Below are 26,938 nucleotides of genomic sequence, written 5' to 3'. Positions count from 1 at the left end.
ATGGGGCAGGACAGGGTTATGGGGCAGGACAGGGATGTGTGCAGGACTGTCCTGGCTGTCCCACCAAGGCTTTTCCTGAGGAGCAGCCGAGCCTGGATCGTGCTGGGTGTGCACACCAGGAGCTCAGCAAAGCCTCCCAGTTTATAACCACGGTGCTGGGTGCTTTTCATGCTGTCTGTGGGTCCTGCTGTCCTCGTCTGTGGCATTGCACAGTGCAGGCAGGAGGAGAACTTTACTCCTTTGGGATAAAGGAGCACCAGGCACTGTCTGGCTGTGCAGGCATATGGAGCAGAACCACACCAGTGAGGGGCTCTTGGTAGAAATAACCCAGCACATTTTCCCCCAGGGTCGAACATTCGTGGAGCAGCGAGCAGAGAACCAAACACAGAAAGAAACAGCGAGCCTTGGCCAGTGATTCAATAAATTTCCAGCTGGATTGGGAAGGTCTGGCAGCGCTTGGAAAGCTGATGTGGCTGGAGCATCCTCATCCTCTGGGCAGCAGTGGGAACGCGGATCTGCCCCCGCAGGCTCTCCTGTCCCTCCCTGGATGTGCCGATGGAGCTGCTGCCCCTCTCTGCTGTTCCAGCTCTGCCAGGTTCCCCCGGAGGTAAGGACGAGAAATGGAATCCGTCCGAGCCTTTTCCCAGGCTCTGTGCTGCAGATGGGGCCGGCCCCGGGCAGGCAGATTTACAAACTGCAGCAAATTGGGGTAAACGAGCCCGGCCCGCTGTCCCAGCAGCAGGAGGGCTGGGAGGAACACCGGGGAAGAGGTCCCAGACCAGGCTGGGAAACAAAAATATCTCTGCAAACAGAAGGGGGGATCAGAACTGCTCATTCCTCTGTCCCAGAGTGAGCTCTGGGATCCCTGTCCTGCCTAGGGCAGGTTCCTGCAGCTGGAAAATTTCCCCTGGAAGAGAAAAAGACAATCAGAGCAAGGATTTCTTGTGGGAAAGGCTCTGTGCTGAGCTGCTCCCTGGGATGGTGAAGGGGCTGAGCCATCCTGCAGCGATCCCACCACACTTCCCATGGCCTGATTCACTGGGAAATTTCACTGCCAGGTTTTGGCAGGGAAATTTTACAGAAAGCCGCAAAATTCAGTTTATTCTTGGGTGGGATGAATCATTTCCCAGTTTTTACGCTGCAGCCATTGCTTCTCCTCTAAATGTAAATAAAAATTCAAGTGTACATGGGAGGGAAAATAAAGCTGGCTATGGGGTGTGCCCTGTTCCTGCATTTGTGTTTGTACAGCTCCAGCTCAGCTGCTGGTTGTCCCCATGGGCACCTTAAGTTGTAACACACAGGTCCTGAGACAAATAATGCTTGTGAATCCTCACTCAGGCCAACAATTAAATCACTTTGCGGGGCTCAGGTCTCGGTTTTAATATGCAGAGTCCTGAGCCACTGGTGGCAAGAGTTATGGGTCAAGTCCTTTTTTTGGTTTGACCTGGTTTTATCCCACTGCCATCAGTGGGCTCCTAGATTTCCACTGAGATAGCTGCAGTGCAGCTGACGCAGCTGAGAACAATGTGGGCCAGAGGAGAATGGTGGGAGGTCATTTTCCTCACAGAGCCCTGCAGAACAGGGGCTGCTCCAAAGTGTAAAGTTTACAAACAGCCTCATGAAGTCCCGGGCAGAAGAATTTGTCCTGGAACAGCAAAAGCCATTCCTCCTTTTTCTATTTTTGAGAAGCACCAAAAATTCCCTTTTGCTTTAGCCAGTGGCTCCAGCTCTGTGCCAGACCCCCGTGGAGCCCATTGTGCACTGCAGGTGTGGGGTCAGCCACGGCTTGTGGGGGCTGAAAGGTTTTGCATCTGTATGAGTGTCACTCTGCTGCCCGTGTCCCCATCCATCTGTCACTGCAGTCTGGGAGAGCTCGTGTGCCTGGGCACGTCCCATTTGCTGCCAGGGGCTGGAAATGCTAAAGAGCAGGTTCCTGATGTGGGACTGTGGTGCTGATCCATTAATTCTCCACTGTTAATCCTTCCTTCTTCATGCCCCAGACACCTCACACCCTTCTACCAAACAGGGAAGCGCTCCCAGCCCTCATCTCCAGCCCTCGGATGCTCTCAGGGGGATGTTGGATGCCCAGGCAGGTTCAGGGGGCTCAGCTGGCTCTAGGAAATTGGGATGTGGGTGAAAATCTCACCTGGTGCTCAGCCTGAGATGTTCTCAGCCCTCGCCGTCCCTCCCAGCTCACGCTGGTGGTAAAACCAGTGGGAGACAAGGAGGTTTTCACATGGTTGGATCCAAGAGGGAGGCTGGGCAGAAACATTTCTCTGCTGGCCTGGAGACAAGCATTAATATTAGATGTCGTGGGAGTACACTTGTGGTGTGCAAGGGAGAAAGCTGTGGGGGAAAAATGGGGGAAAAATGTAAAACGTTGGGCAAGGGAGGACTTTGAATTCAGGCGGCCACGCAGACAGGAGCCTGAATCCCCTGCTGCCTTTGTCAGGAGCTCATCACACTGACATTTACAGTGCCAGCAGGTCTGATCTTCCCCCACCCTGCACTGCCATAACTCCTCTGCTTCCAAGGGAACCTTGCCAGGCCTTGTCTTGGGGGATTTCCCTCCCAGCATAATGAATATTAGCACAGAAGACACAGAACCCTCCCTGAGAGCGGAGGATTAAATGCTCTTTTAATGGGCTGTGTGCAGTTCTTTAGCAGCTGACACGGGCACTTTGCTTCAGCAAAGATTTGACCCAATAAATGGAACTGGAAAGGAAACTTTCTGCAGTTAAAATACTGGCAGAATTTTAAAATGCTCAGTGCATTTAAGGAGTGGCTGCCTGTGGCTGAGCAGGCTCCAGTGGGGTCCCTGGAAGGAGCGTGCTGGAGCTGAAGGATGAGTCCATCCTCTTCCTCACCATCAAATTTGCACTTGGAATCCCAGGGATTCATGCAAAGGTTTCCTGGGAAGTGAGGGATGCTTGTCCTTGAATGAGGGTAAATGGTAAAATAGAGTGTAATGGTAACATAGAGTGTAATGGTAAAATAGGGTGTAATGGTAAAATAGAGTGTTGGGGAACAGCAGATGGGATCACAAATCAGGGATACATCTGGGAGAGTGTTCCAGGTGCATTTCTGTTCTCCTGGTCCTTGGGAAATCCCAGCCTTGAGCTGCTGGAGGGGACAGACCCTGCTCAGCAAATCCCTTCTGCTCATCAGCCCCTGCTCGTCCCCCAGGCTGCTCAGCCCTAAAAGGTGCAAAGGCACCGTGGCTCTGCCTGGATTCCCATTGGGATCATAGCAAGGTGAGGGAGGATCAGGGCCATGGGATGCTCCCAAACCCCCCTGTGGGATGGGGATGGGATTCCTCGTGCCCTGCCATGGGTGTGACAGTGTCTGTGCCTCTGTGGCACAGCAGCAGCGTGAGCTCAGTGCCACAGGGGCTCTGTGGCCACCACCCTGCAGGGATTTTGGGAGTGTCCAGGGAACACCAGGTCCGTGGTGGGTGAGGGCTGGGTCTCTGCTCTCTGCCTGCCTGACCAGGGGAGTGTAACACTGGGCTTTTTCTGTCCTCACAGAGAGAAACCGGGATGCCCCACAAGCAAAGGATCCCTGCCCAGCACTCCTGATGGAGCACCGTGGGTGAGGTGAGTTGTCTCAGCTGCAAAATGAGACCCTGTGTTTTCAGCATGGCCACACAGAGAAGCTCTGGCTTCCACGTGCATTTTGCAATTATTAGACAATAATTCAGGCTCTGTTCATCTCCCCCATACACCAGGAAAAAAAACAGTAACGCTCTCTCATAACAAGATAATTACTGTGCTTCCAAAGCTCTTGGGAGAAGTTGCCTGTGCTGATGAAATTAAGGGAGCTGAAATCATTCCCCAGAGGTAGGATGGCTCCAGAGGGTGAACAAACCCGTGTGAGATGATTTACAGCACAGAGCTGCACCTCCACCAGCACCAGCAAACCTTTCCCTGCTGCTGGGAGGGATCTCCATCTCCAGCAGCACTTCCAGAGAGGATTCCCCTCTGCTCCCTTCCCACCAAAGCTCCTTTCACACTGAGAGCCCCAAGCACCATCAGCTTCCCCAGAGCTCCAGTTCCACCAGCAGCTCCAGCATATCCCTGAGGAAACAGAGGGGATGGGCCAGTGATCTCACTTGTTCTCTCGGAGCCATTCTTGTTGAACTGGTAAATATTTCCTTTAAATGCTTACATGCTTTCAAAAAATTTTACAGGGCTTTAATGGGAACAAATATTCCCAGGGGGCTGTATCCTGCCATTCATTTGCACATCAGATCCCTGCTATCTTTAAGAATGGTTCTGTGCATGGGCAGGCGCCTAAGTCACTTGAGAAACAATAACCCTCTGTGCTTTAATTTTCCAGACAAAAATGTAGACAAAACAAGTGGCATTTTGGCACAAACTGAGCAGCTTTGATAAAACACTGGGTATTTAAGAGGAGAAGCCTGTAGGCAGCTGGGCTGGGGCTGTGCTGGGGCAGGTGTTGGGTGTCACCCTGGAGAGTCCCTCTGCAGCTGGGGGAACTTCCTAAGCATCCTTTGTGATTTGCTGGAAACCTGGCGGTTCCTCACCGGCTCCTGCAGGACTTTGGGATGAGCTCGGGGGGATTAGGGGCAGGGTCTGGAGCAGGTCTGTAACCCAGGGAGAGGCGATGTCTCCGAAAATTCTCTGTGGTGGGGAGTGCGGAGCAGGACGGTCATTTTTAGTAAAGAGAATTCAATTTGCCGTGGGCACTGCACTGGTGATGGGCCATCCCCCGGCGGGTCTGCGGGGCCGGGGCTGAGCCGCGATCTCTCGCTGTTGATCCCCAGCCCACCCAGCCGGGCTGGGCCATTGCGGGGCTCAGGGACCGCGTGTGGGGGGCCCTGGGGCCACAGGTAAGGCTCCACACCCACCCGTGTCCCCGCAACCCCGTCCCCATCAGCGACACTCGGCACAGCACACAGCGTGTCCCTCACCCGGGCGGGGCGCTGGGGGCTCCGGCCGTGTCCCCGCATGGCTCCCGCGGGTCCCGCGGCGCTGCCGTGTCCCGGGCAGCCGGGGGCAGGCGGAGATCCCCGGGCCCCGGCCGGGAGGCTCCGCTTTCCTCCCCGCCCGGAGCTCATTGGGCCGGGGCGGAGGGACCGGCTCGGGCCGGGGGAGGAAACGCGCGGGGGGCGCGGGACGGAGCGAGTCCGCCACCGGCACCGGTGAGTCCCGGTTAGGGGGGCTCGGCACGGACCGGGGGGGATCGGCATTGCCGGGCGGGCTCGGTACGGCACGGGGGGGGCTCGGTACGGCCGGGAGGACTCGGTACGGCCGCAGCCCCGGAGGGGACGAGCGGGGGACGGGGGTGCCGGCGGAGCGGGGCTCGGTACCGAGCGCGGGGAGCGGCCGGGGGGGATGGACCGGCGGGAGGGATCGGGGCTCGGGGTTCGGGCTGTGCGGCCGCGGGAGCATCCCCAGGACATCCGCGTCCCCCCGGGACACCCGTGTCCCTATAGCACCCTGGGACACCCGTGTCCCTACAGCCGTTCTGGGACACCCGTGTCCTTATAGCCCATGGGACACCCGTGTCGCCGCAGCCCCCGCGGTCCCGGTTCCCTGCATGGTGACGTTGTCCCCGTGTCCCCGTGCCCCTCCGGACAGTGCCACAGCCCCCTCGGCGGTGTCACCATGCCCGTGTCCCGCTCCATCCCGCTCCATCCCGCGGTGGAGGGGTCTGAGAAGGAGAATCCATCCCCTGCTGCTGGCGCTGCCCCTCCCGGCACGGTTCGGCTCTGAGGGCACGGGACCCCGGCTTCACCTGCACAACCAGGCCGGGCTGTGTGGCAAAGAGCAGCTTGTGGTCCCGGCAGAGCCATCGCATCCTCGCCCGGGGCTGGATTCTCTCATCTCATCCCTTCGCAGCCAGAGCGATTCCTCCTGCTGCCCTCAGCTGGAGTTTTGGTTCCGTGGGCAGAGCTGCACAAAGCGCTGCTCACCTGCGCCGTGGGTTGTGTGTCCCCTCGGCTGCTGTGGCAGGTGAGAGGCAAGAGCAGAATTTGGGGGATTTAGGAGAATTTGGGGAATTTATGAGAATTTTGGGAGTTGTTCTGGCTGGTGGGATGGAGACACCCAGACTCGCAGAGCACGTGGTCCAAGGAGGGTTTGCTGACCCCTAAGACATAATTTCACTTGTCAGACCACGGGGCTTCACCTCTTCATTTGAGAAGTTTAAAAGGCAGAGACAAAAAAAAGTTTTTACTTTTTTCTTGAGCATAATTTTTTTCTTCCTTAAATTCTGTGCTCTAAAAAAGTATGGAATGGATGGTGGCAACAGGTTGGAGGATCCTCAGCAGCTTTAAAGAGGTTGATTTTTGTAAACCCATAAAAAATACGAGTCTAGACTGTGATATTTTCTACTTTTACAGCTTTTTCTGGTACTATGCAACCATAATTTTATGGCCCTCGAGGTAGGGCAGTGCAACTCCAGTTCAAAGTGAAAAAACAAACTCTGCATTTCAGGCTCGTGCCCTGTGTTTGCTGCCATCCCCACAAGGAGAGCTCCCATGGCAGCCACGGGAATCCTGTGGGAGGATGGGGATGGTTGGCAGAGTTTGGCTTCCAGAATTCAGGATCTGGGGTTGCAGGGAAGTTCTGTGTCCCAGTATAGCCCTGAGAAAAGCTGGCTGATGGAGCCAAGGGGAGTTGGTGTGTGTCTGTAGACCAGTGTCCTTGGAATGTTTTCAGGAGGAATGGGGACAGGGAAAGCTCCTTCACTATTTAAAAAAAAAAAAAAAATTCCTGCAGGACAAGCGAGATTTGCTTTCCTGATGGTGGAGGTACCATAACTTCTTCATTAGGAAATTAAACTAATTGCAGTGTTTGAAGAAGAATGGAGGACTACAGATTTTAAAGCATGAAAATCCTCCTTGCATCCTCAGGGCTGGGCTTGCATGGAAATCTGCTGGGATATTTGATATTTGACATTTGATATGAAGGAGGAAGGCACCAGGCTGGGTTCTCTCCAGATGTGAATCTCCATTTCTCCCTGCTCAGATTCCTCTCCTGGACCAAGGAAAAAGGACAATCCTTGGAGAAGGGCTTGGGGACCTGCATGTCTGCAGATTTGCCATGGTTATTTGTAAAATCCTGTCTCAGAGTTGGGATTTCCCAGTGGAGTTTGGGGATCAAACTGCAATTTTCCAGTCCAATCCTGCCCCACAGCGTGTGGGGATTTTAGAAAGTTGATTTGCAGCTCACCAAATCTGCAGTCTCAGAAGGAGGTTTTTTGTTGTGTAGTCTCCCATTTCAGAAAATTTAATCAGAAGATTCTTTCTTTAATTGGTGCATATTTAAGGTGGGTTTCTTTATTTCTTCCTCCTTCAGCTGCTGCCCTCCGGAGGCCAAGTGCTTTGTTTAAATGAGATATTGTTTCAATAGGATATAGTTACTGACCCTCTTCAGCCTTGTTTTGTATTTGTCCTGTGCTAGAAAATCAAAACCTCTGGGTTTGTGCTCAGAGCTCACTCTGCAGATGGTACATATGGCTCTTACAGCACTTTTCTCTGTCACGAATTTGTGTTTTAAAGAGAAGAAGATCAGATTTCAGTGTTTTATGTGGTGGGAAAGCACAGCTTTACAATGCTGTGTGCATTAAGAAATGACAGGCCATTGTTTTACCCTCACTGCCTGGAACTGGCAGCGAGTTGGAGGCAAAACACATCCCCTCCCTGCCCCTCAACACAGCTGGGCAGCCCCTGGTGCCCTGAGGGCATCTCCAGGCAGCCCCCGGGGTAAATCAAGGGTAATTCCTGAATTAATGCTGTGCACAGTGGTGAGATGAGCACGGCAGGGTGGGTTTGTGCCTGGGGCAGCTCCCACCCTGCCAGGGTTGGTCCTCACGGCTCTGTTGGGTGTCACCAGCTGGGCAGGGACACCTCATAAAATGACCTAGGCTGGAAAAGACCTTTGAGATGAAGTCTTTTGACCTAACACCACGTTATCAACTGCACCATGGCAGTGAGTGACATGTCCAGTCCTTTTTTAAACACATCCAGGGACGGTGACTCCGCTGCCTCCCTGGGCAGCCCATCCCAGTGCCCAATCTCTCTTTCAATTCAGAATTTTCTCCTGCAATGCCCTCCCACTGACAGCGGTGCCCTCCTGCCCGCAGGGATCCCCACTGAAGGACGAGCCATGCAGTAGGAAGGAGCCAGCACATCCCAGGGAACAGCAGGAGCCAGTGCTGCAGGAGGAACGGGACATGTGGAGCCTCAGCTGCCTCCTCTGGGGACTCCTCCTCATCCTCAGCACTGCCAGCACGGAGGGCTTTGCCCACACAGGGTAAGGCTTTGTTTTGTCTGTCTCAGGTGTGTTCTCCATCCAGGCCCTCTCTGGGGGGAGCAGCCCTGTGTCCTCTCTGGGCTGCTGAGGAGGTGGGAAAAGCTCTCCCATGCCTCAGCAGCCTGTTGCTGGTTGTTTGCTTTCTCACTGGAGCTAAAACATCTCTCAGAGGAAATGTCCCAGCTCTGTTTAACTCCAGGCAGGGACACAAAGACACTCTGGGCTTTTTGTCCAGGAGAGTCAAAAGCTCATCAAGCCCTGAGCTGTTCAGGAATTATTACATTCTCTTTCAAGCACATCCTTCATGAAAATATGTGTGAAATCCTGCTAGCACACCAATCAAGCCCTGTGAACGAGCTGTCACTGGAGGATGCAGCTCCCATCAGAGGAGGATGCAGCTCCCTCTCTGATGGACACCCAGGCACAGGTGTGGAAACCCTGGGCTGGGCTTTGTGCTCCCCAGCAGGGGCAGCTCCAGCAATTCCCCTTCCCTCTGTGGGAAATGGGTCTGGGAGAGCTCCCAGCTCAGCTCCTGCTGCTCTGATGAGCCCAGAGCTCACTGCCCCAGTTTCTTCCTGAGCCGAGAGGAGCTGGAGCTCCAAACCCTCCCCCAGACACAGCTCGCATTTTCTACAAAGTTTGTTTTTACACTGAAATGCTCCTCCAGTGTCAAACCTTTCACATTCTGTCCAGGACTGAAACCGCAGCTGAATTCCTCTCTCACACGCACGGGCTGCAGCTAAAACTTTGTTCTGGATTTTACAAAGCAAACAATTGCCATTTAAAAATTGCATCTTCTATAACATTAATCATGAGGCTGAGAGGAGTTTTCTGGAGTTAATGGAAACCATCTGATGTCCATGCTAATTCCCAGGCTCTTTATTTTAGTTTCTAATTGAACTGGGAGGCTGACACAAGGAGATGGGTTCCTCAGTGGGACTGACCTGCTTGGGCTGGAAATTGTTGGAAAAAAGGATGTTTAACCAAGACCACTTTAGCTGTCAACCTTGGGAAAATTTTTGCCTGGATAACACTTATCTTAGCAAGGCTGGGGAGTGCCTTTTGTCCAACCTCTAATTTTTTTGCGGTGAGCCTGACCCTTCCTGTGAAATCATTAATTTCTCGGTGACCACAGGGGCATCCGTTTCAGGAATGTCTCAGAAAGGAAAAATCCGCCCAGAAAGTGAGTGATTTTAGGGGAAGGGAGACAATGGATGTAATCATCCCTAAATCTGGGTCCCTTGGGACGGGAGAGGAAACACCCGCGCCGCTCCAGAGTTGTGTCACTGACCCCAAACAGCCTGAAGTGGCTTCCCAGGTCACTGGGGCACCCCAGTGCAGGGAGGGGAGCTGAGGCCGTGTCAGGCTGTGGGACTGACCCAGCTCTGTGTGCCCAGGCGCAGGGTGTGCTCAGCCACGGCGACACCGAGCGCCCACACCGAGTCCCACGTGCAGCCCGTGTACCAGCCCTACCTCACCACCTGCCCGGGCCAGAGGCTCTGCAGCACCTACAGGTGAGCCCTCCTGTGCCAGGGGCAGCACAGACCCTGCTGCACCCACAGGCGGGGGGATTTTGGGGATTCTGTCCTCTCACAGGCGTGGGGATGCTGGGGATTCTGTGCCCCCACAGGCATGGGGATGCTGGGGATTCTGTGCCCCCACAGGCATGGGGATTTTGGGGATTCTGTGCCCCCACAGGCATGGGGATTCTGTCCCATGTGACCGTGCTCACAGGGGTCTCAGGTAGAGGGATGAGATGAGGATTTGACTTTATGTTTGAAGGCTTGATTTATTATTTTACGATATGTATTACATTCAAACTATACTAAAAGGGTAGGAGAATGGATTTCATCAGAAGGCTAGCTAGGAATAGAATAGGAAAGAAAGAATGATAACAAAGCTTCTGCCTCAGACTGTCTGAGCCAGCTCAATGTGATTGACCATTAATTAAAAACAACCAACATGGGCTAACCACAGATCCACCTGTTGCATGCCACAGCAGCAGATAACCATTGTTTACATTTTGTTCTTGAAGCCTCTCAGCTTCTTAAGAAGAAAAATCCTGAAGAAAAGATTTTTCATGAAAGATGCCTGTGACAGCCCCCCCCACAGCCATGGGGATCCCAGCCCCTGGGAGCAGGGCAGGGGTTTGGGGTGCCCTGCTCAGCCCAGCCTTGCCTTGCAGGACCATCTACAGGGTTGCCTACAGGCAGAGGTTCAGGCAGCTGCCCCAGCCCATGGCCTCGTGCTGTCCTGGATGGAGCAGAGCAAACGGCCACACGCTGGGCTGTAACAGAGGTAAGGAGCTGCTGGGTCACCCCTGTGCCACTGCCTGTCCCCAGACCAATCATGTCCCTGGAGGGAGCCCCAAGACCACATCTCTCATTTACCAACGCTCTGCCTGTCAGCGGATTCTCCCTGAATTAAATTTTCAGCATCACAGCCAAATGTGGTTCAGTATCTGATTAATTCCCAGTTTTTCTCTGCTGCCTCTTGGGCCTTTTTCCTTTGGGATCGCTTATTACCTTTATAGTTACCAGAGGATCAATAAAACAATTCCTTCCCATCTAAATCAGCAGAAATGGATGAGAAACGCTGTCAGGAGGCAACAAATACAAACCACAGCAGCAGCCAGGCTGTCCCCAATGGGCTCAGAATGTGGCACCAGGTGCTGCTGCTGCTGCCTGTTGCCCTATTCCTTCCCATTTTGCTGCCTTCAGCTTTGTTCCAGCTCCTCTTCCTCCCACCCACCCTGAGCCCTGTTCCCTCTGGGCAGCTCAGCCCAGCTGTGTGCTGCTGTTTTGGGGTGTGCACAGCCCCAGGGGGCAGGGAGGGAGCTGGGGAGCAGCTGGGTGATGCTGTGCTGTGTTTCTGTCACAGCTGTGTGCTGGGAGCCGTGCCAGAACGGAGGGAGCTGTGCCTTCCCTGGGAGATGCTCCTGCCCCCCTGGCTGGACGGGGAGAGCCTGCCAGACAGGTACTGGCCATGTCCCCCTGTCCCTGCCCCTGTGTCACACCTGCCCTGCTGCTGGGAGAGCTGCCATGGGGCTCTGGGTGTCCTCTGCCCCACACCAACCCCTCAGGGGAACAGGGACCTTGTCACACCTTATCCCTTATCAGACCTTGGGCCATGTCTGGTTCTGTCCCTCTGCACGCACATGACACTTGCTCCAGGGAAGGATGGCAAGTGTGGCTCCCTTTGGCTGCCTCAGTGCTCCCTCCTGTGCAGCCCCATTTTCTGTGCCTGCTGTTCCGTGCTGGGTCAGAGCTGTGAGCCTCTCTGCAGCACAGAGCCCTTGTGGGCCCAGCCTGGGATTGTGTGTTCGTGATCATCCCTCCCAGGCTTTGTAAACTCTTGCTGTAAACTAAAATGCCCTTTTACTGCAGAGACTAAAAATCCATGCACCAAAAATATCTGGGGGTGGAGGGGAAGCCTGGTGGTGTCCAGGCACAGGAACAGCCCCAGTGCTCCTCACAGCATGGAGAAAACAGGCAGTGTGGTGCACACCAGTGCTGCAAACCCTGCCACGGCATTTCCCAGCTTTTCCCAGCTCTCCAGCCTCCTGTAAGGCAGAGGAGGAGCGTGTGGCATTGACCCATGCTGGGCAGGCAGGGCTGAGCCCATCGCTGACAGCTCCAGCTCCGAGGGAAAGGATTTTCCCACTGCCTAAAACAGATTTGCCCGGGCGTGGGAAGAGCTTCAGCTCTTTCTGCTTTGTGGGAACAGCTTTAATAACTCCCCCGTGTGAGGAGAGGTTACTGGGTTCTGTACACACTTGAAAGGCTGATAGCTCCTCGCCACAGCTGGCTGGAACCAAAACCCTGGCCGTAAATCCGGGATGAGAGTGAGCACTGCCTGGCCAGAGCTGGGATATTTCTGACCACAGCTTCTCCTCCTGGTGGTATTGTGGGGGGAGCAGGAGGAGGGGAGGAGGCCAGACCCCCTCCAGCTTAGCCCAGGTTTATCCAGGGCTGTCCCAGGCGCTGAGACACCCAGAGCTGTGCCTGGCCAAACACCAGCTCACTCAAGGGGCACTCCCTGGATTCCATGGCAGCCCCCCTGTGCCCCTCACCCTGTCCCCTCCTCACTGAGCTGTTCCTGTGTTCCAGATGTGGATGAATGTGCCAGCCAGAGCCACGGGTGCAGCCAGCTCTGCATCAACACAGCCGGGAGCTTCCACTGTGCCTGCCTGGACGGCTTCAGCCTGGCTGCCGATGCCAAGGGCTGCCAGCCCCTGGTGCCAGCCCCTGGGACAGACACCTCCAGCCACGCAGGTATCCTGTCCCCATCGGGCTCCAGTGAGAGCTGAGGGAACATTCAGCATTGCAGATGGGAGAGGGGACAACAGCCAGAGCCCCTCAGCTTTATTCTCGCTGAGCCAGGAGTGCTTCTCCCACCCAAACAGCTTCCCCTGAGCACAAATCCATCCCTGTGAGGGTGGCAGGGCCTGGCTGTGGCTGGAGCTGTCTGGGATGTGTCTGCTCTCTCCCTCATCATCCTGGTTCCTGCAGGGCAGCTCTGGAGCCACGAGGAGCGGCGCTGGTGACGGCCCATTATTACTTTTGGTACGCGCTGTGACACTTCAAACTCGTACCGTGAGTAATAATGCGCTGTGGCCAGCACGGGCATCACACAGCAAACATCTGGGACAGCCTGCACGTGCCCCACCTGCCTCTGCCCCTGGGCAGGGCCCTGACAGGGACAATCCCCTGTGCCCACCGAGCACAGGGCACAGCTGGGTGTTTTGTGGCAGCACGGGCACAAAAGGCCAGGATCCAGCAGATCTCTTGTCCTTAAAGCATCGCCCCAGTGCCTGAAACCCTCCCCGCTTTGTTGCAGGTGCTGCAGCAGCAGGAGCAGCTGGACCAGATGCCAGCAGGTCCAGCTGATGCTCTGGGGGTGGAAAGCAGCAGGGCTTGGCCAGAGCCCTGCAGCCACGTCTTCCTCCCCAGCAGCTTCCACCTCCCTCAGCAGTGGGCTTTTACTCACTGGCATCCCCTGGGTCACTTTTTCAGGTGCCTCCAGTGAAATGAAGGAAGAAATGAAGGACCTGAGGAGCAGAGTGGAAGCTCTGGAGCAGGTGAGTGGCAGCACATCCCCGTGCCCTGCTCCCACCCGGGGCTGTTTGCAGCCAGGGTTTCCCTCCTCCCCGGCTCTATGTTTAACATCCCAGCAGCGATCCCAGCTGTGCTCCCCGCAGCAGCCGCCGGCAGCGCCCACGCCCGCGGCTTTTCCAGCCCTTTGAACACAACCACAGCCCCTTGAGCCCTCCCTGGTGGTCCTGCTGGCTGGGGGGATGCACTCACAGCTCCCCTTCTCCCTGCAGAAGCTCCAGCTGGTGCTGGCCCCTTTCTACAACCTGATGCCGCCTGAGGATGTGGGTGCAGACCCCATCAGCCGCCTGTCCCACTCCCTGCAGCAGCTGGACAGGATTGACTCCCTGAGCGAGCAGATCTCCTTCCTGGAGGAGAGGCTGGAGACCTGTAAGTGCCTGGAAAATCAGTGGGAGAGGATGTCCACGGGGAGCAGATGTGGGCCAGCGAGATCAGTAACACATATGCCACTGTTAATCTGGATCTGCCTCAAGCTCAGCAGCCTGTAATTAATAAAGGATGAACACAAACAGCCCATTAGCTTCATTTCAAAGCTGTTTCTGTGGCTGCACCATCTGACTGCCCACGTAGCAGCCAAAAGTTGTAGGATTGGCACATGGAAAGGTGGCCATGGGGCAGGGCTGAGGGAGGCACTGGGCAGGCAGCACCTCACAACTCCTGTCCCTTTCTGGTAACTCGGTCCTTAGGAAAGATCCCCCAATTCTTAGGAAATTAACAGCCCAAAAAGTCAATCAGGGAAGTTTAGGGAGCGTGCAGAAGTTGGCAGATTTATGAGCCTGGGAAGTTTTAGGCATTTCTTTGGAAGTTTACAGACCAGTAAGGGCACCAGAGAGGGTCTCTGAGGTAGCAAAGTGAGGAAGGGCCCCCAGTGAGAGCTGTCATGTGTGAAATGGCTGCAGGTGGGGGTCCTGCCTGGTGTCCCCACCATGCAGAGGGACAGCATCCCCTTGGGTCCCTGTGGTGCTCACCTGGACTCCAAGCAGAGCACAACCATCTGAACTCTTTTCTTTTCATAGGCAGCTCTTCGCAGCTCATTTTCTCATTAAATAATTCCAGAAACTAGGCACGGCTGGGGTGTGCAACAGCAGCTTGCTGAGTCTTGGAAAGACTCAGGAGAAACTGGTTCAGGGCATATTCAGTCCCAGTTCAGTGCTTGCAGTAATGGCTGAGAGAGGAAAAGAATTCAAAGAACTTGTCTGAAGACAAAGTAGCTGCAAATAGACACTCAAAAACCATCTCAGAAAAGGGTAATTACCAGAACCACTGAGTGTTCCAGCAGGCTGAGTTTTCTAGTAGTGCCCTGCACATATTATTAGTGACAGCACAGAGGAATGTGAGCACTATCACAAGGTAACATGGATTCATTCCAAGGGATGACTCCAAAGTCCTGAAATTAATTTCTGCCAAGTCTGTCTCAGCAAGCAAAACCTGTTTTTGTCTCTTTTCATGGTCCCTGTAGGACACAAAGCTGTCCTGTTGTACCCCAGTGAGCTCTGGGGCTCACAGGGCATCCCATGGAGTCACACAGCCATCCCTGTTCTGTGCCTGGTGGAACATTTCCCAGCTGAATGCTATCCTTCAACTGCACTCCCCAATTTACTGCTCAGTGGGGATGTGTGCAATGACCAAAAACCCCATTTTCTCTTCTTTAAACCACCAGCAGAGGCACCAGGTCAGAGCTCTGTAAACCATAATGATTTTGGCCCCTGATCCAGCACAGGCTGTTACTGTCACTGGATTTGGGGACATTGTGCACAGGGCCCAGGCAAGGACTGTGACATGCCAGGGAGGTGACAGTGACACTCACGGGTGTGGGGTATGAAGCCAGCATGGGGCTGTTTGCCAAAAGGAAAGCACCAAGTGTGGGTGACATTCCCAGAGGTTCAGCTCAGTCTCATTCTGCCAGGCTAATGACTGAAATTATCTGGCTGAATTTATTTTTTTTTCCAATCTTCCCAGGTTCCTGCAAGAACGAACTCTAGCAGAGTGCCTGAGGACCTGGAGCAAGCTGAGTGCACCCACAGCTCTTCTCTCCCTCTCCAGCCCCAGGCTGGGGATGAAGCCTCACCATCACAGGAAGGCAGAGGGTGGCAGGAGAAGGCAGAAGAAGGCTGGGCTCCCATCAGCATCTTCATCATTCTCTGTTCCAGCCCACCTCAGCAGAGACCACACAGTTCCTTCCAAACTGGACTCTGAGCCCTCTCCGTGCTGGAGAGGCAGCAAATAAATGCCTTACCTGGTGCCATGAGTGCCTGTGTGTCACCTGGGGCTGTTCAGCTGCCCCTGGCTTTTCCTCAGCACTATCCTGGGTTAACAGCTCCCAGGGAGCAGCAGGCACAGAGCTGGCTGTGGAGCACACACCTGGCCCAGCTCACGCTCCCTGGGCTTGCTGTCACAGGGAGAAGGTGGGGACAAGTCCCTGCAGCCCCAAGCCAGGTGTCACAGCAGGGATACAGGAGCACCTGGTGCCTGCAGAGCTGGGTACAGGAGTGGGTGCCCATCCCTGCAGCTCCCATTCTGCTCTGCAGGTGGATGGTGCCTCAGCAGTGAGGCTGGGTGAGGCACAGCCCTCCTGCCTGGGGGGCACAGGGTGGGGACAAGGACCCCCCCTGCCCATCACCAAACCCACCCCCTGCAAGAGCTCAGGGCTCAGCACCCCACATCCTCCTCCCTCAGCCCCCACACAAGACAAGGAGGCTCCTTTATTTAAATAACCAAAGGTGTAATTTCCTTTTTTTTTTTTTGGTTGATTTTTTGTAAAGCAGATAACATTCTCAGCCCAATTAAAAGTGAACAGCAGACAACTGCACATAGAGGCACTGCTCCCTCCTCCCAGGAGGAGTCAGACATGGTTCCCTTCCCCAGGAGCCCTCCCAGGGCCCTCCTGGGTTGACCCTCCATGACAGCCCTTTATCTGCCACTCTCACAAAGTGCTGGTTTGGTTCCCATCCTCCCACCCCGACCCTTCCCATCCCCTGAGTCTGTACTAAGGCCCCTCCAATGAAGCCCCTGGCAACACCAGCTGGGCCCCAGGGCTCCTTCCATGGAGCTCCCTGCCTTTCCCAGCTGAGGCCACACAAACACAACTGCACCAGAGCACGCTGCAGGAGCTGGGTGTGCTGCTTACCTGAGTACCCCACCTGGTTTATCCCAAGCTCCCCTGTGCCATGAACAGGAGAGCTAAAGCTAAAGAACCATGGACCTGACCCAGCCCCCAAAATTCCACAGCTCCCGGTGAGGGATGCAGGAGCTCTGTTGCTCCATCACCCCAAGGCACAGGGGAACCCGTTTTATCTGGCTGGGAAAGCGGTTTATATCCCCCAAAGGGGGAGCTGAAGCCTTCCCAGCCGTGTTCCAGCTGCAGCTCACCCACCCTGTGGCTCTGCAGGGGTTTGACAGCCCTGGAGAGCAGCGGCTCCGCCCCGCAGAGCAGCACGGACGCGGGACAGGCACCATCTTTCGGCCAGCGCTGACCATGACAAGTGACAAACGGAGCGCGACAGAGCCCTTTGCCTCCAGAAGGGGCATTGCAGGGATGTGACCAGGCTGAGCCACCGCCACGGCGGGGAGCTGGCAGCAGTTTCCCAGCGTGATGCTGCTGTGACACAAGGGCACCTCAAGGGGACAGGCCTGTGTGTCCCACTGGTGGGTGGGAGTGCTCTGGGCTGTCCAGGCAGGACACCACACTCCCAGCACTGCTGAAAAGCCAAAATCTGGATTTTTCACCCCAGTTCTCAGCCCTGCTGGAGCATCAAGGTTGTGCTGATACAAACTGCTGCCTGGTGGGTTCCACCTGGGACATCACAGGGCCACCTCAGGAGCTGAGCCTGCAGGAACACAGCTGCAGGGACAGTCACACGAGGCAGAGCTCAGGCTCCAGGCAGGTTTTTTGCTGTCACCCCAAGCTTGCTGCAAGAGCTGGGGGAACTCACCTCTCTAGTCATTGAGCCCTTTGGTAGCACAAGTTTGATGCCTGAGAAATTCAGAAAAAAGGAGATATTGCAAAGTGAGAAAATGAACCCATAAGAGAAATCCACTCAGAGAGGAACCTTAGTGCTGGCTTGACACCCTGTGTGTGCCAGTCTGTGGTGCTCCCAAGAGTTAGAAATCACTGCAGAGGAGAAGATCTTTCAGTATTTGGCAAGAACAGACAGTTAGGTCCCTTCAGCCACCACCACACGGTGACACCACTGGAGAAGGCTCTAGGATGAGTCCTTTGCCTGGCCTGGGTGGCCTGACAGCCTGAAGAGGGTCTCCCTCATGGTGCTGAAGCATCTGTCAGAGAGCTCGGTGACATCGTCTGACGTCAGCCCTTTGGTCTCTATTGGAGGCAGAACCTCGACCTTGATTTTGCCTGGGGACAAGAGAGGAGCCTGTGAGAAACCCACACACCACAGGAGCTCTGTTCTGTGCCTTGTTCCCACCCTGGACAGCCCCAGCACAGCCCTCAACCCCTCCCAGGGCTTCAGGCATCCACCCCTGGAGCACAGGCAGAGTTAAACCCCCGCTCCAACAGCTGTGCCACCCAGAATAATCCCCCTGTGCCCCAAACTGCCATCCCAGCCAGAGCCTGCCCAGAGCAGGAGGTGGCACCCAATTTTTAATGAAAACAACCCCCAGTGTATTTAATTACAGCCCTTCCTGAGTTAACCCAGCCCAGGCTCTGGTGCCAAGTGCTTTGAACTGCCTCCAAACATCTCCCAGCAGGGTTCCTCCTGTTCACCCCAGCTCTGCTTCCCTCCCACACCCCTGTGAGCCAGATCTCCACACAGGACAACAGCAACCCTGTCTCCAAGTGACTGTTTGTTACCTGATGTAAACAGTTTTGTCTTTGGGTTATAGAAACTGGTGAAGGAGGAATACACCACAGGGATCACTGGGACCTTGAGGAAGGGAAGAAAAAGAGGAGTTAGTGGCACTTCAGCAGCTCAGGGCAGGCCAGAGACAGGCAGCAAATCCCATGCTGCAGAGCTGACCTGGCCTGGCTCTCAGACACACAGGGCACACACAGCCCCACAAGCAACACCCACTCCCAAAGGGTAGAACAATCAATCAGCAGTCAAAAGGAATCAAAAGCACTCCCCAAAGACTCGAGGCACAGGGATACTCAAGGAACCAGGGCCAAGTTCCACCCCAGCCTCAGCTCAGCACTGGCTTTTAGGGCTCCTCTACCCAAGTGAGGCTCCAAAGCCCAGGTATTTTCTGTCCTGCAATCAAACACTGCAGGCTGCCTGTTGTGACAGGCCCTGCCTGCTGTACAGGCACGTGTCTGGGGCAGGGTGGCTGCTCTGCTCTCAGTTTCTAAGAAAAGGAGTCACCAGTTGTTATCAATTGCTCCTGGGGAAGTTTCACATAGACACAGGGCCAGGAGAGCAGGCAGAGCTGTTGTTGCAGTGCTGGTAACACAGCCAGGATCTACAGTTGGTGACTCAGGGGGGCGTAGCAGAGGCAGGAACCAGTTCCATGTCATCCTTTCCTCCAGCAGCTGCCAGGCTCTGCCTTGGCTGCATCACCCAGGCAGGAATGGGGATGGTACAACACAGGCTACACCCTGGGCTTGGCCAAAGGAACCCAGTCAGAGAGCTGGCATCTCTTCCCTTTCCCAAAATCCCTGCTGTAGCACCTTTCCTGGGGAAACCAGTTTCCCCTGAGGCCTCGAGTCATCCCAGTGTCTGGCACACTGCCTCAGCACTGTGCCCAGGCAAACACCCTGCTCCTGAGACAGCTCTGGCCTAACTGCTCATGGATGCTGTCATTTTGGAGAGAAAAGACACATCAAGAACTGCCATATGGCTGCCAGGGAGGCAGCAGCTATTTTCACACAGAGCAAGCCCAGATGTTGCTCTAAAGCACAAGAATTAACAATCCTGAATCATCACTACGCAACTGAGACCTGGGGGATTGAGAAATGAATCGTCAGCTTTGGGCTTCCCCAGGAAAGATCCCACTGGGCCCCCTGCCAGGAGCGAGCTCTGGGCTGCAGCCATGCCCCCAGGAAGCCCTGGGCATTGGCACTGCCCTGCCATGCTGCCAGGAAAGCCTGGAAATAGGGATCAAGTGTGCCTGTCCCTGACAGCCCTCCCTCCAGAGGGGACACCAGGGCTGAGGCAGGCAGGAGAGAGGACAGGGCAATTCTCCACTGTCCACAGCCATTCATGCTCATTCCCAGAGGGGATGGAAAAGGCCCTTGGCTGCTGCAGGGCAGCACTTCTGACACCAGTGGTTTTCCTGACTAGGTATTACCTGGGAACACAGCTCATCTGAGAGCAAACAAACCACACACTGCACGATCAGTGTGCAGTGCCACTGCAAAATCACTCAAGGTTCCCATGCAAAGCACTCTTAGTGCAGTGCAGTGCAGGGGCAAAGCACTCTTACCTGTGCCTGGACAGCGAGGTGGAATGCTCCTTTCTTGAATGGCAGCAAATCCCCAGTGCAGTTCCTCGTGCCCTCTGGATATACCCAAACCTTCACCTGCACATGGAGAGACAAGGCTCTGCTCCAGAAATCCACCTGCAGTGGTGGGAGACACCAGCCAGCTCTGCCAAGCAGAGCCAGGAGCACCAGGAGTGCCACAGTGCCCCCATGCCACCCCACCCAGCTCCACAGTGACACTCACATTCTCAGCCACCATAGTCTTGGCCACCTCTGACATGACCATCTTGGCACTGCTGGTGCTCTTCCTGTTGATGAAGATGACTCCACCCAGGTACATGATGAGCCCCACGCTGCCCATGTACATCAGCTCCTTCTTGCCCACCTGGACACAGTTGTCGGGCAGGACCTCCATCAGCCCTAGTGGGATGGCAGAGGGCAAGACCCAGCAGTCACCCCTGGGACAAGGACAGGACAAGGACAGGGGCACCAGGGACAGGCTGCTGCCTTGCTTCTCTCCTGGCTTCTGAGAGCAGGAGGCTTGGCACACAGCAGTTAGTGGGCAGGGTGGCTGCAGGTGACAGCAGCTGATTCCCCAGCCCCAGGGAGTCCAGCAGGGCCACTGGCACATGTGCTGGGCCAGCAGAACCTGGGGGGGCTGCAGAGGTGTGGGGGTGCTCAGAGTGACAGGAGACCCTTCCCACAACCAGCACTGATGGGGAAGCTGCATCAGGGCTGTTTGTCCAGGAGATACAAGCAGGACTTCTCCCAAAGGTGAGCAGGAGAAATGTTCTCTTCCCTCCCACCAGTTCCTCACCCATCATGTCGAGGACGCTCTGATGGTTGGACAAAATGACAGCAGGGCCTTCTACCTTGAAATTCTCCAGTCCCTTCACCTCAAACCTCAAGCCGAAGAAATACTTGAAGGTCTTGACAACAGCTTTGATGATTCTGCAGAAGGAAAAAAAAACCAGTCAGCAGCAGAATAGAGAGGCCAAGGCCTGCAATACCCAGTGGGGGTGGAAGGAGACAAGAAGAGCTCTAGGACAGAGAACCTCCAGTCTTATTTGTGCTGTGGTACACCCAGGTGTCTGTCCTGCATGGTCCCACGTGCTGCAGGAGTGCTGTTCAGTGCCAAGGTTCTGGGCTGCCCTGGTGATACCAGGCTCTTCCTCCTGCAAGCAGCAGGGCCCCACAAGTTGCTCTAACAATTCTCCCAGGAGCTGCCACTCCCCAGCACACCTGACACCCAAGGAAGGCTCTGCCAGGTCTGCTCCTTGCAGTGCTGGGAGATGGGGCTCAGTGATACAAACAAACCTGGGGTGCTCAAGGAAGGAGAGGAATGAAGGTGAGAAACATTTTCCTGCACAAGGCAAGGATGCAGGCAGCAAACAGGATGCTCCCCACGTGGCTTGGCAGAGGCTGGCTGCCCCCAAGCAAAGCCATGCTGAAGCTTTTGCCCTTCCCCAGTGGATGCACAGGTCTGACAGAGCTCCCAGCTTTTCCCAGCTGGGACACTCCAACAGCCATGCAGGCACTGGAGCACATTTCCTTGTCAGCCCACAGGAGCAGGGCCCATCTATGTCACCCCCTGACCGGGGCACTTGGGGACTCTTCAGCTAGGCCAAAGGACACAGGCAGAAGCTGGCAGAACACAGGGGCTATTTTGGGCAAGGGAACAGTCATTTACAGGACAGGTGGCAGAGGAGCCTGCATGTGAACAAGGCTTCCAGGAACAGCCACCAGCCTGGATCTGCTCTGCCCTAGAGCTGATTCAAGCTGACTTGACCTCCAGCAAGCACCTGGATGTCCTGCCTCAGGGCCACCTTCTCCCCTGGCAGACAGGGGATGAAGCTTTCCCTCCTGCAGCAGGAGAATGAGGGACAGCCAGCTTTGTCCCCACCACAGGGCCCAGCTTGGGAACTGTGCAGCACCATCCTGCTGAGAGGCATCTTGTCACTCAGGTGGGAGGTGAGCACCTGGACAGCATCTCATCCTGGCTTGGCAGCAGCTCCCAGCATCTGCTCTCCAAAAGTCTCCATAAACTCTTGAGCCACAGCATTTCCCCCAGCTTGCTTCTACCCACAGCAGGGTTCACATCTCTGTGGGGAGTCCCCCCTATGCAGACCACCTGAGCTGGCTGTGACACTGGAGTTCAGGCCAGGCCAATGCCCTGAGGTGACACTGTTATCAGTCCTCATGTCAACTTGCTGCAAAGAGCCACACCCAGGGAAAGGACACAGGGAGGAATGCAGAGCTCCACAGCCCGCTCCAAGGTTACGGGGTGCAGGCTGCTCCAAGGTTACAGGGCTGCAGTGCAGGTGAAGAGATGGGGGTACAGGTGATCAGAGGCAGGGTGACACGAACCAGAGAGGTCATGGGGGATGCCAGGCCACCAGGGTGACCTAAATCACACTTCTCCTCCCTTCTGACTGCCAACCAAAAAAGAGGTCACCGCTCTGGAAGTCACAGTGCTCACTGGCTGCTGGGAGAGGCTGGTTACACATTACTCAAGAGCAACCATCCAGCTTCCTCCTGCCAGCCCGAGGACAGACTTTCCTTGCACAAGATGTGGCGTGAGCCACCGAAAGAGGCAAAGGGGCAGAGCTCAGAGCAGACAAAGAGCAGGGGTGACCTGCTGGGCTGGCCACGTCACCCACAGGGTTAAAGGATGGATCTGAGTCCCCACAACCCCACAAGTGACTTCTCTGTCAGAATCATTGACTCAGATGTGGTGCAGCCACAGCTGCAGAGAGCTGTAAAACCAGTGCACTTATTGCCAGAGACAAGGAGCACAAAAATGACAGGGAATGGGACTTTTCAGTGCATCCCTAACAGTCTGAGTATGAAAGCCAGCAGCCCCCAGATTCACGTGCTCTGCTCCACAGCCAGTCACAGAGGCTTGTTTAGGATACTCTGATTTTCAAGGACTACTGAAATCTGCTTACCAGATTGGAGGCTCGTGCAAGATGTTTTACCCCAGATAAACAGTTCTATCTCTATCAGACACCCTGGGTAACCTCTTCCAAGTCACACCAGCTCAACACTGGAGCCAGCAGCACAGTAAGAACGGGGTGTTCTGCGCCAGGCAACAACACCATTATCACTGTCTGTCCACCAGCACATGCTCTGCTCCAGTCCCCTTTCCCAAGCTGGAATAAGCAGCCTGGGATGTTGGAGAAATAAGGAACTCACTGCATCACCTCAGCCATGGACCTCCCAGGGGCTGGGATACATCACCAGGATCTTCAGCCAGTGCCACTATAGGGAAACAACAGGCTTAAGTTACAGGAAAAGGGTGGTTCTGGCCAAAATTTAGCCTGGGTTTCAACAGGAGGAGTTATCCAATGCAAGTTCTTGTTCCCAAATAATTCCTTGAAGTTTACATAAAGTTTAGAGGGTTTATTTTTGGGGGGAAATAAAAGGATAGCGATTCCATCACTGACATCATAAATTCTCTCTCTGCAGAGCTAGCTGAGTGTTGGAAAGCTGCTCCTGAGTGAGCCAAGGCAACCAAAGCTGGAGAGAGAGCCAGGCTGGAGATCACAGAGCAGACTGCCTGGGGCCATGGCACCAGCTGGGACCGGCAGGGCACAGCCCTCAAGGCACCACATCAGCTCCCTCCGCCCTGAGTCCTACATGTGAAAGCCACACACTGCAAAGCAAAGTCCAGCTCCACCTGCTCGGATGCTGCCAACCTTTGATCCTAAAGGTAGTTAAGGCTCTCCTTTCCGCTGCATCCACACATGCTCAGCAGAGGTAAAAAGCTGCCTAGGGGAGAGCACAACCAGGAAATGAGCTGTCCTGTGGTTCCAGCAGAAGTGCCAGCTCTGTCCATAGAATGTACCTTGGCACGGAGAGGGGGTGCTGGATGATAGCAGCCCCTTGGCCCTTGTCACAGGTGTCCTGTCAGGGGACACAGGGCCGGACAACAGCTGCAGAGAGCCGTGCCCCGGCAGCACATGGCACACAGCCTGCCAGCCTCTGCTGCCGGGGCAGGAAACAGCCCAAACACAAGCACCCAACTGTCAGGATCAAAAGGAACCTTCTAGAGACTGGCTCCATCTGCCACGGCAGGGTCACCCAGTGACACAGGTGTGTTTGGAATGTCTCCAGACAGGTAGATTCCTCACACTCCCTGGACAGCCTGCTCCAGCGCTCTGCCACTCTCAGCAAACACCGCTCTCCTCCAGCTTTCCCTTAAAAAGCCACCACCGCCACCTTCCAGGCGCTTCATCCCCAAACATGCCCTGCCGAGGGCTCTGCCACAGGCCAGGACAGGCACCCCTGAGCCTAGAGGAGACCCCCGGGGCTGCGCTGCCACCGGTGTGACAGAGGCCGCCACCACCCCAGGGGCTCCGGGCAGCGGCGGGGCGGTGACACCGCCGTCCCCAGCCCCCGTTCCCCTCTCACCTCATGTTCTTGACGGTCCGGCCGCCGTTGATCAGCAGGCAGGCTACGGCCGCCAGCGCCGAGGCCACCAGGCACAGCACGCAGTAGAAACCCATGCGCAGCGCGAAGTTGACGGTGGGGCTGAGCTCCATGAGGACGTGGAGCAGCAGCAGCACGGCCGTGCCCCATAGCAGCCACCCCATCTCCATGACGGCTCCACCCGGACCAGCCGCTACTGCTGCCGCCTCTTCCCCGGGCAGCCCGCGCTGAGCCCGCCTTATGTGGGCGGCCCTGCCCGCCCTGCCGCTCCCCCGGCGGGGCGGGACGGGCGAGCGAGCGGGGAACGTTCCGTGTGGAGCGGGCATTCTTCGGGCCGCTGGGCGGGGATCGCTATGGCGAGGGGAGGAGGGCGGTTGGTTCCCTCACGGGGCACTGTGGGAGTTTGGTGCCCTCACCAACCACTGTGGGGGTTTGGTCCCCGCATGGAGGAAGTTTGGGACCCTCATGGAAGCATGAGGAGTTTTGAGATTCCCCCCCACCATGGATTTCTGGGGGAGTTTTGTCTCCTCGTGAAGCCCTGTGGGGGGTTTGGTCCCCTCACAGAGCTCTGGGGGTGTTTTGTCTCCTCGTGAAGCTCTGTGGGGGGTTTGGTCTCCCCATGGAGCCCTGTGGGGGTTTGGTTGTGGCGGTTTGGGACCTTCATGGAATCGTGGAGTTTTTGGGACCCCCATGGAGCCCTGGGAATGTTTTGTCTCCTCATGAAGCTTTGTGGGGGATTTGGTATCCTCATGAAACCCTCATGGAGCCCTGTGGGCCTTTGGGACTCTCATGGAGCCCTGTGGGGGATTTTCACTGCCTGTGTGGCGCCATGGAAAGGCTTTGGGGTCCTCCATGCTGTGAGGGAGTTTGTGTCCCTCAGGGCACCGTGTGAGGGACACAAACCTCATAGACCCTTACCCACCTTCTCTGCTGGTGCTTGATGCTGGTTTTCCAGCGGTACAAACATGCTGAGTGGGATGGAGCTTTCCCTGCTGGCAGCACGGTTAGGATAGGATCAGGCCCTGAAGCTCTGTGGGTACAAAGCTGATGTGGGAGATGAAAGTGTCTGCTGGAATCGACACAAAACCATTTATTGAGCTCGGCTGGTTTTGCAACACTTTTTATAGCAAAACGCAAGTCCTGCAAATCTCCGCAGAGACTTCAGTGGGGTAAGATGTGACCCTGTGGTTCTGAGCATCCCCTTGGCATCCACAGCTTTACAGCTCTTGGAAAAATCACGGAAAAGTGTTAGCCCTGTTAAAATAACCATTGTTCCCTCAGCTGTCCTTGGATTCACCAACAGAAGTTGCGTGCTGTTCCCAAACGAGCTGTCACCAGAAAAAGGAGAGCTCACTGCACTTTCCCTACCCCACAGCAGCTTTAGGGTTGGGAGCAGGAGACAGGCTCCTTCTCTACAGAGAGCTCCTGGCTGGCACTCCCTACGGCTGCCAGGCAATGACATCTCAGAGCTGGTCTCATGATTCCAGCTAATGCCACAAAGAACCCTTATTGTATTAGCATCTCCACACAGCATGAGATTAATCCCCTCTGCCTGTGTCGTGTGGGCTGCTCAGGGAGCCTTGCTCCAGCGCTGTGCCAGCCAACATATGCCTGGGAAGTCACCGAGACCTTTGCAGCTGAGCACATGCTGGGCCCGGAGCGATTCTGTGTTATCCTCGTGACTTTTCACTTTGATGACACAGGAAGAAAGTCCCTGGTGATCTGTCACCGGGGCGTTGCACGGGCCGGTCCGCGGAGCTCATGAACGCTGGCTGACGTTGGGAATCTGAAATGTAAATCCCGGCAGGGCCGCGGTGCCGGCGGCAAGCGCAGTGAGCAGATCCGGTGTGGCGGGGCTGGTGCAACGCTCCACGTGCAGGCTCCTGGAGGAGCTTGGCTGCCATCCCCTTCTCCCCACGCTCTCCAGCACGTTATCTGGAGTAATGCAAATGAAACATTTAGTATTAGTCTGCAGCTCAAGGAAGGGGAGCGCTTTCTGATGCCAGATTAGAAGCCAGACATGGGCCTGCCTGCGAGCAAGCAGAGCTGTCATGCTGAGTTATTTCATAAGGCAGGCGGTGGTGCTGCCAGATGACGACAGCCTGTGCGTTAACATTTTCATAACAAACTGCCTGATGGAGGAGGCCCGAGAGCCTCTGCCCGCTGTGCAACACGAGCATCACCCTGAAACATGGCCATTTTGGGGTAGAGGCAAAGGTGACCCCATCCCTGTCCTCCCAAGCTGCAGCAGCCAGGATGAAGCAGTTCCAATTGCTCAAAAAACCCCGATTTGCTAGATTGTGCTGTGTGTTTTGCGTATTTAACCTACTGACTGGATTATTTAAACATGTTAAAAGGGTACCCTGCCGGTAGTGTAGCTGAGAAGAGCCTAGAATCCTTGGCAGGAGCAAGAACACATCCAGTGCCAAGCAGAAGGGTCTACATAGCATCACTGCTGGTGGGATTTCTGTGCCTGGCTCCATGAAGAGCCATGAAGCTCAAAGCATTACCCTTGTCTTACAATAATCTGGCTGTGTTCTTTATCTTTTATTTCCCTAAATTTATTGCTTCCCTGGCAACAGCATGTGACCTCCCTGTGGATGACTAGCTTCTGACTAGAAAAGAAACAGAGCCAGGGAGAACATCTCCCACATATGGAGAAGGGAAGAGAGGGAAAGCACTCAGAGGGGTAGGAAGGAAGGAGAGATGTGTCCATCTCCTGAATGAGCAGGTTGT

General features: G+C 55.3%; 2 protein-coding genes and 1 long non-coding RNA gene across 8 annotated transcripts; 1 reads left to right on the top strand and 2 right to left on the bottom strand.

Annotated features, from left to right (window-relative positions):
* Positions 1-346: 346 nt before the first annotated feature.
* Positions 347-5,898, bottom strand: LOC141731354 (uncharacterized). Its single transcript, XR_012583391.1, has 3 exons — positions 5,761-5,898; positions 2,147-2,284; positions 347-907 (listed from the first exon to the last, which is right to left on the bottom strand). It is a non-coding gene; the product is annotated as an uncharacterized LOC141731354 (long non-coding RNA).
* On the top strand, positions 536-15,641 carry EGFL7 (EGF like domain multiple 7). 6 transcript variants are annotated; one of them, XM_005493235.4, is made up of 10 exons: positions 536-607; positions 3,528-3,596; positions 8,113-8,282; positions 9,680-9,796; positions 10,468-10,580; positions 11,163-11,258; positions 12,392-12,556; positions 13,298-13,362; positions 13,609-13,765; positions 15,356-15,641. In XM_005493235.4, exons 3-10 carry the CDS (start codon positions 8,203-8,205, stop codon positions 15,376-15,378), a joined length of 816 nt encoding a protein of 271 aa, XP_005493292.2. In that variant the 5' UTR covers positions 536-607; positions 3,528-3,596; positions 8,113-8,202; the 3' UTR covers positions 15,379-15,641. The 6 variants fall into 6 exon arrangements, with proteins under 6 accessions (XP_005493292.2, XP_074412151.1, XP_074412150.1 ...); XM_074556050.1 differs by lacking the exons at positions 536-607; positions 3,528-3,596 and adding an exon at positions 3,609-4,142; XM_074556049.1 differs by lacking the exons at positions 536-607; positions 3,528-3,596 and adding an exon at positions 4,496-4,852.
* A 481-nt stretch (positions 15,642-16,122) lies between these two features.
* AGPAT2 (1-acylglycerol-3-phosphate O-acyltransferase 2) lies at positions 16,123-24,528 on the bottom strand. Its single transcript, XM_074556052.1, has 6 exons — positions 24,185-24,528; positions 20,589-20,722; positions 20,016-20,191; positions 19,775-19,870; positions 18,207-18,279; positions 16,123-17,750 (listed from the first exon to the last, which is right to left on the bottom strand). The coding sequence occupies exons 1-6, from the start codon at positions 24,526-24,528 to the stop codon at positions 17,599-17,601; spliced, it is 975 nt and encodes a 324-aa protein (XP_074412153.1). The 3' UTR covers positions 16,123-17,598.
* Positions 24,529-26,938: the final 2,410 nt, after the last annotated feature.

The sequence above is a fragment of the Zonotrichia albicollis genome, chromosome 21 (genome assembly GCF_047830755.1).
Source record: "Zonotrichia albicollis isolate bZonAlb1 chromosome 21, bZonAlb1.hap1, whole genome shotgun sequence".
NCBI lineage: Eukaryota > Metazoa > Chordata > Aves > Passeriformes > Passerellidae > Zonotrichia > Zonotrichia albicollis.
This window is presented reverse-complemented; position numbering and strand designations above follow the sequence as displayed.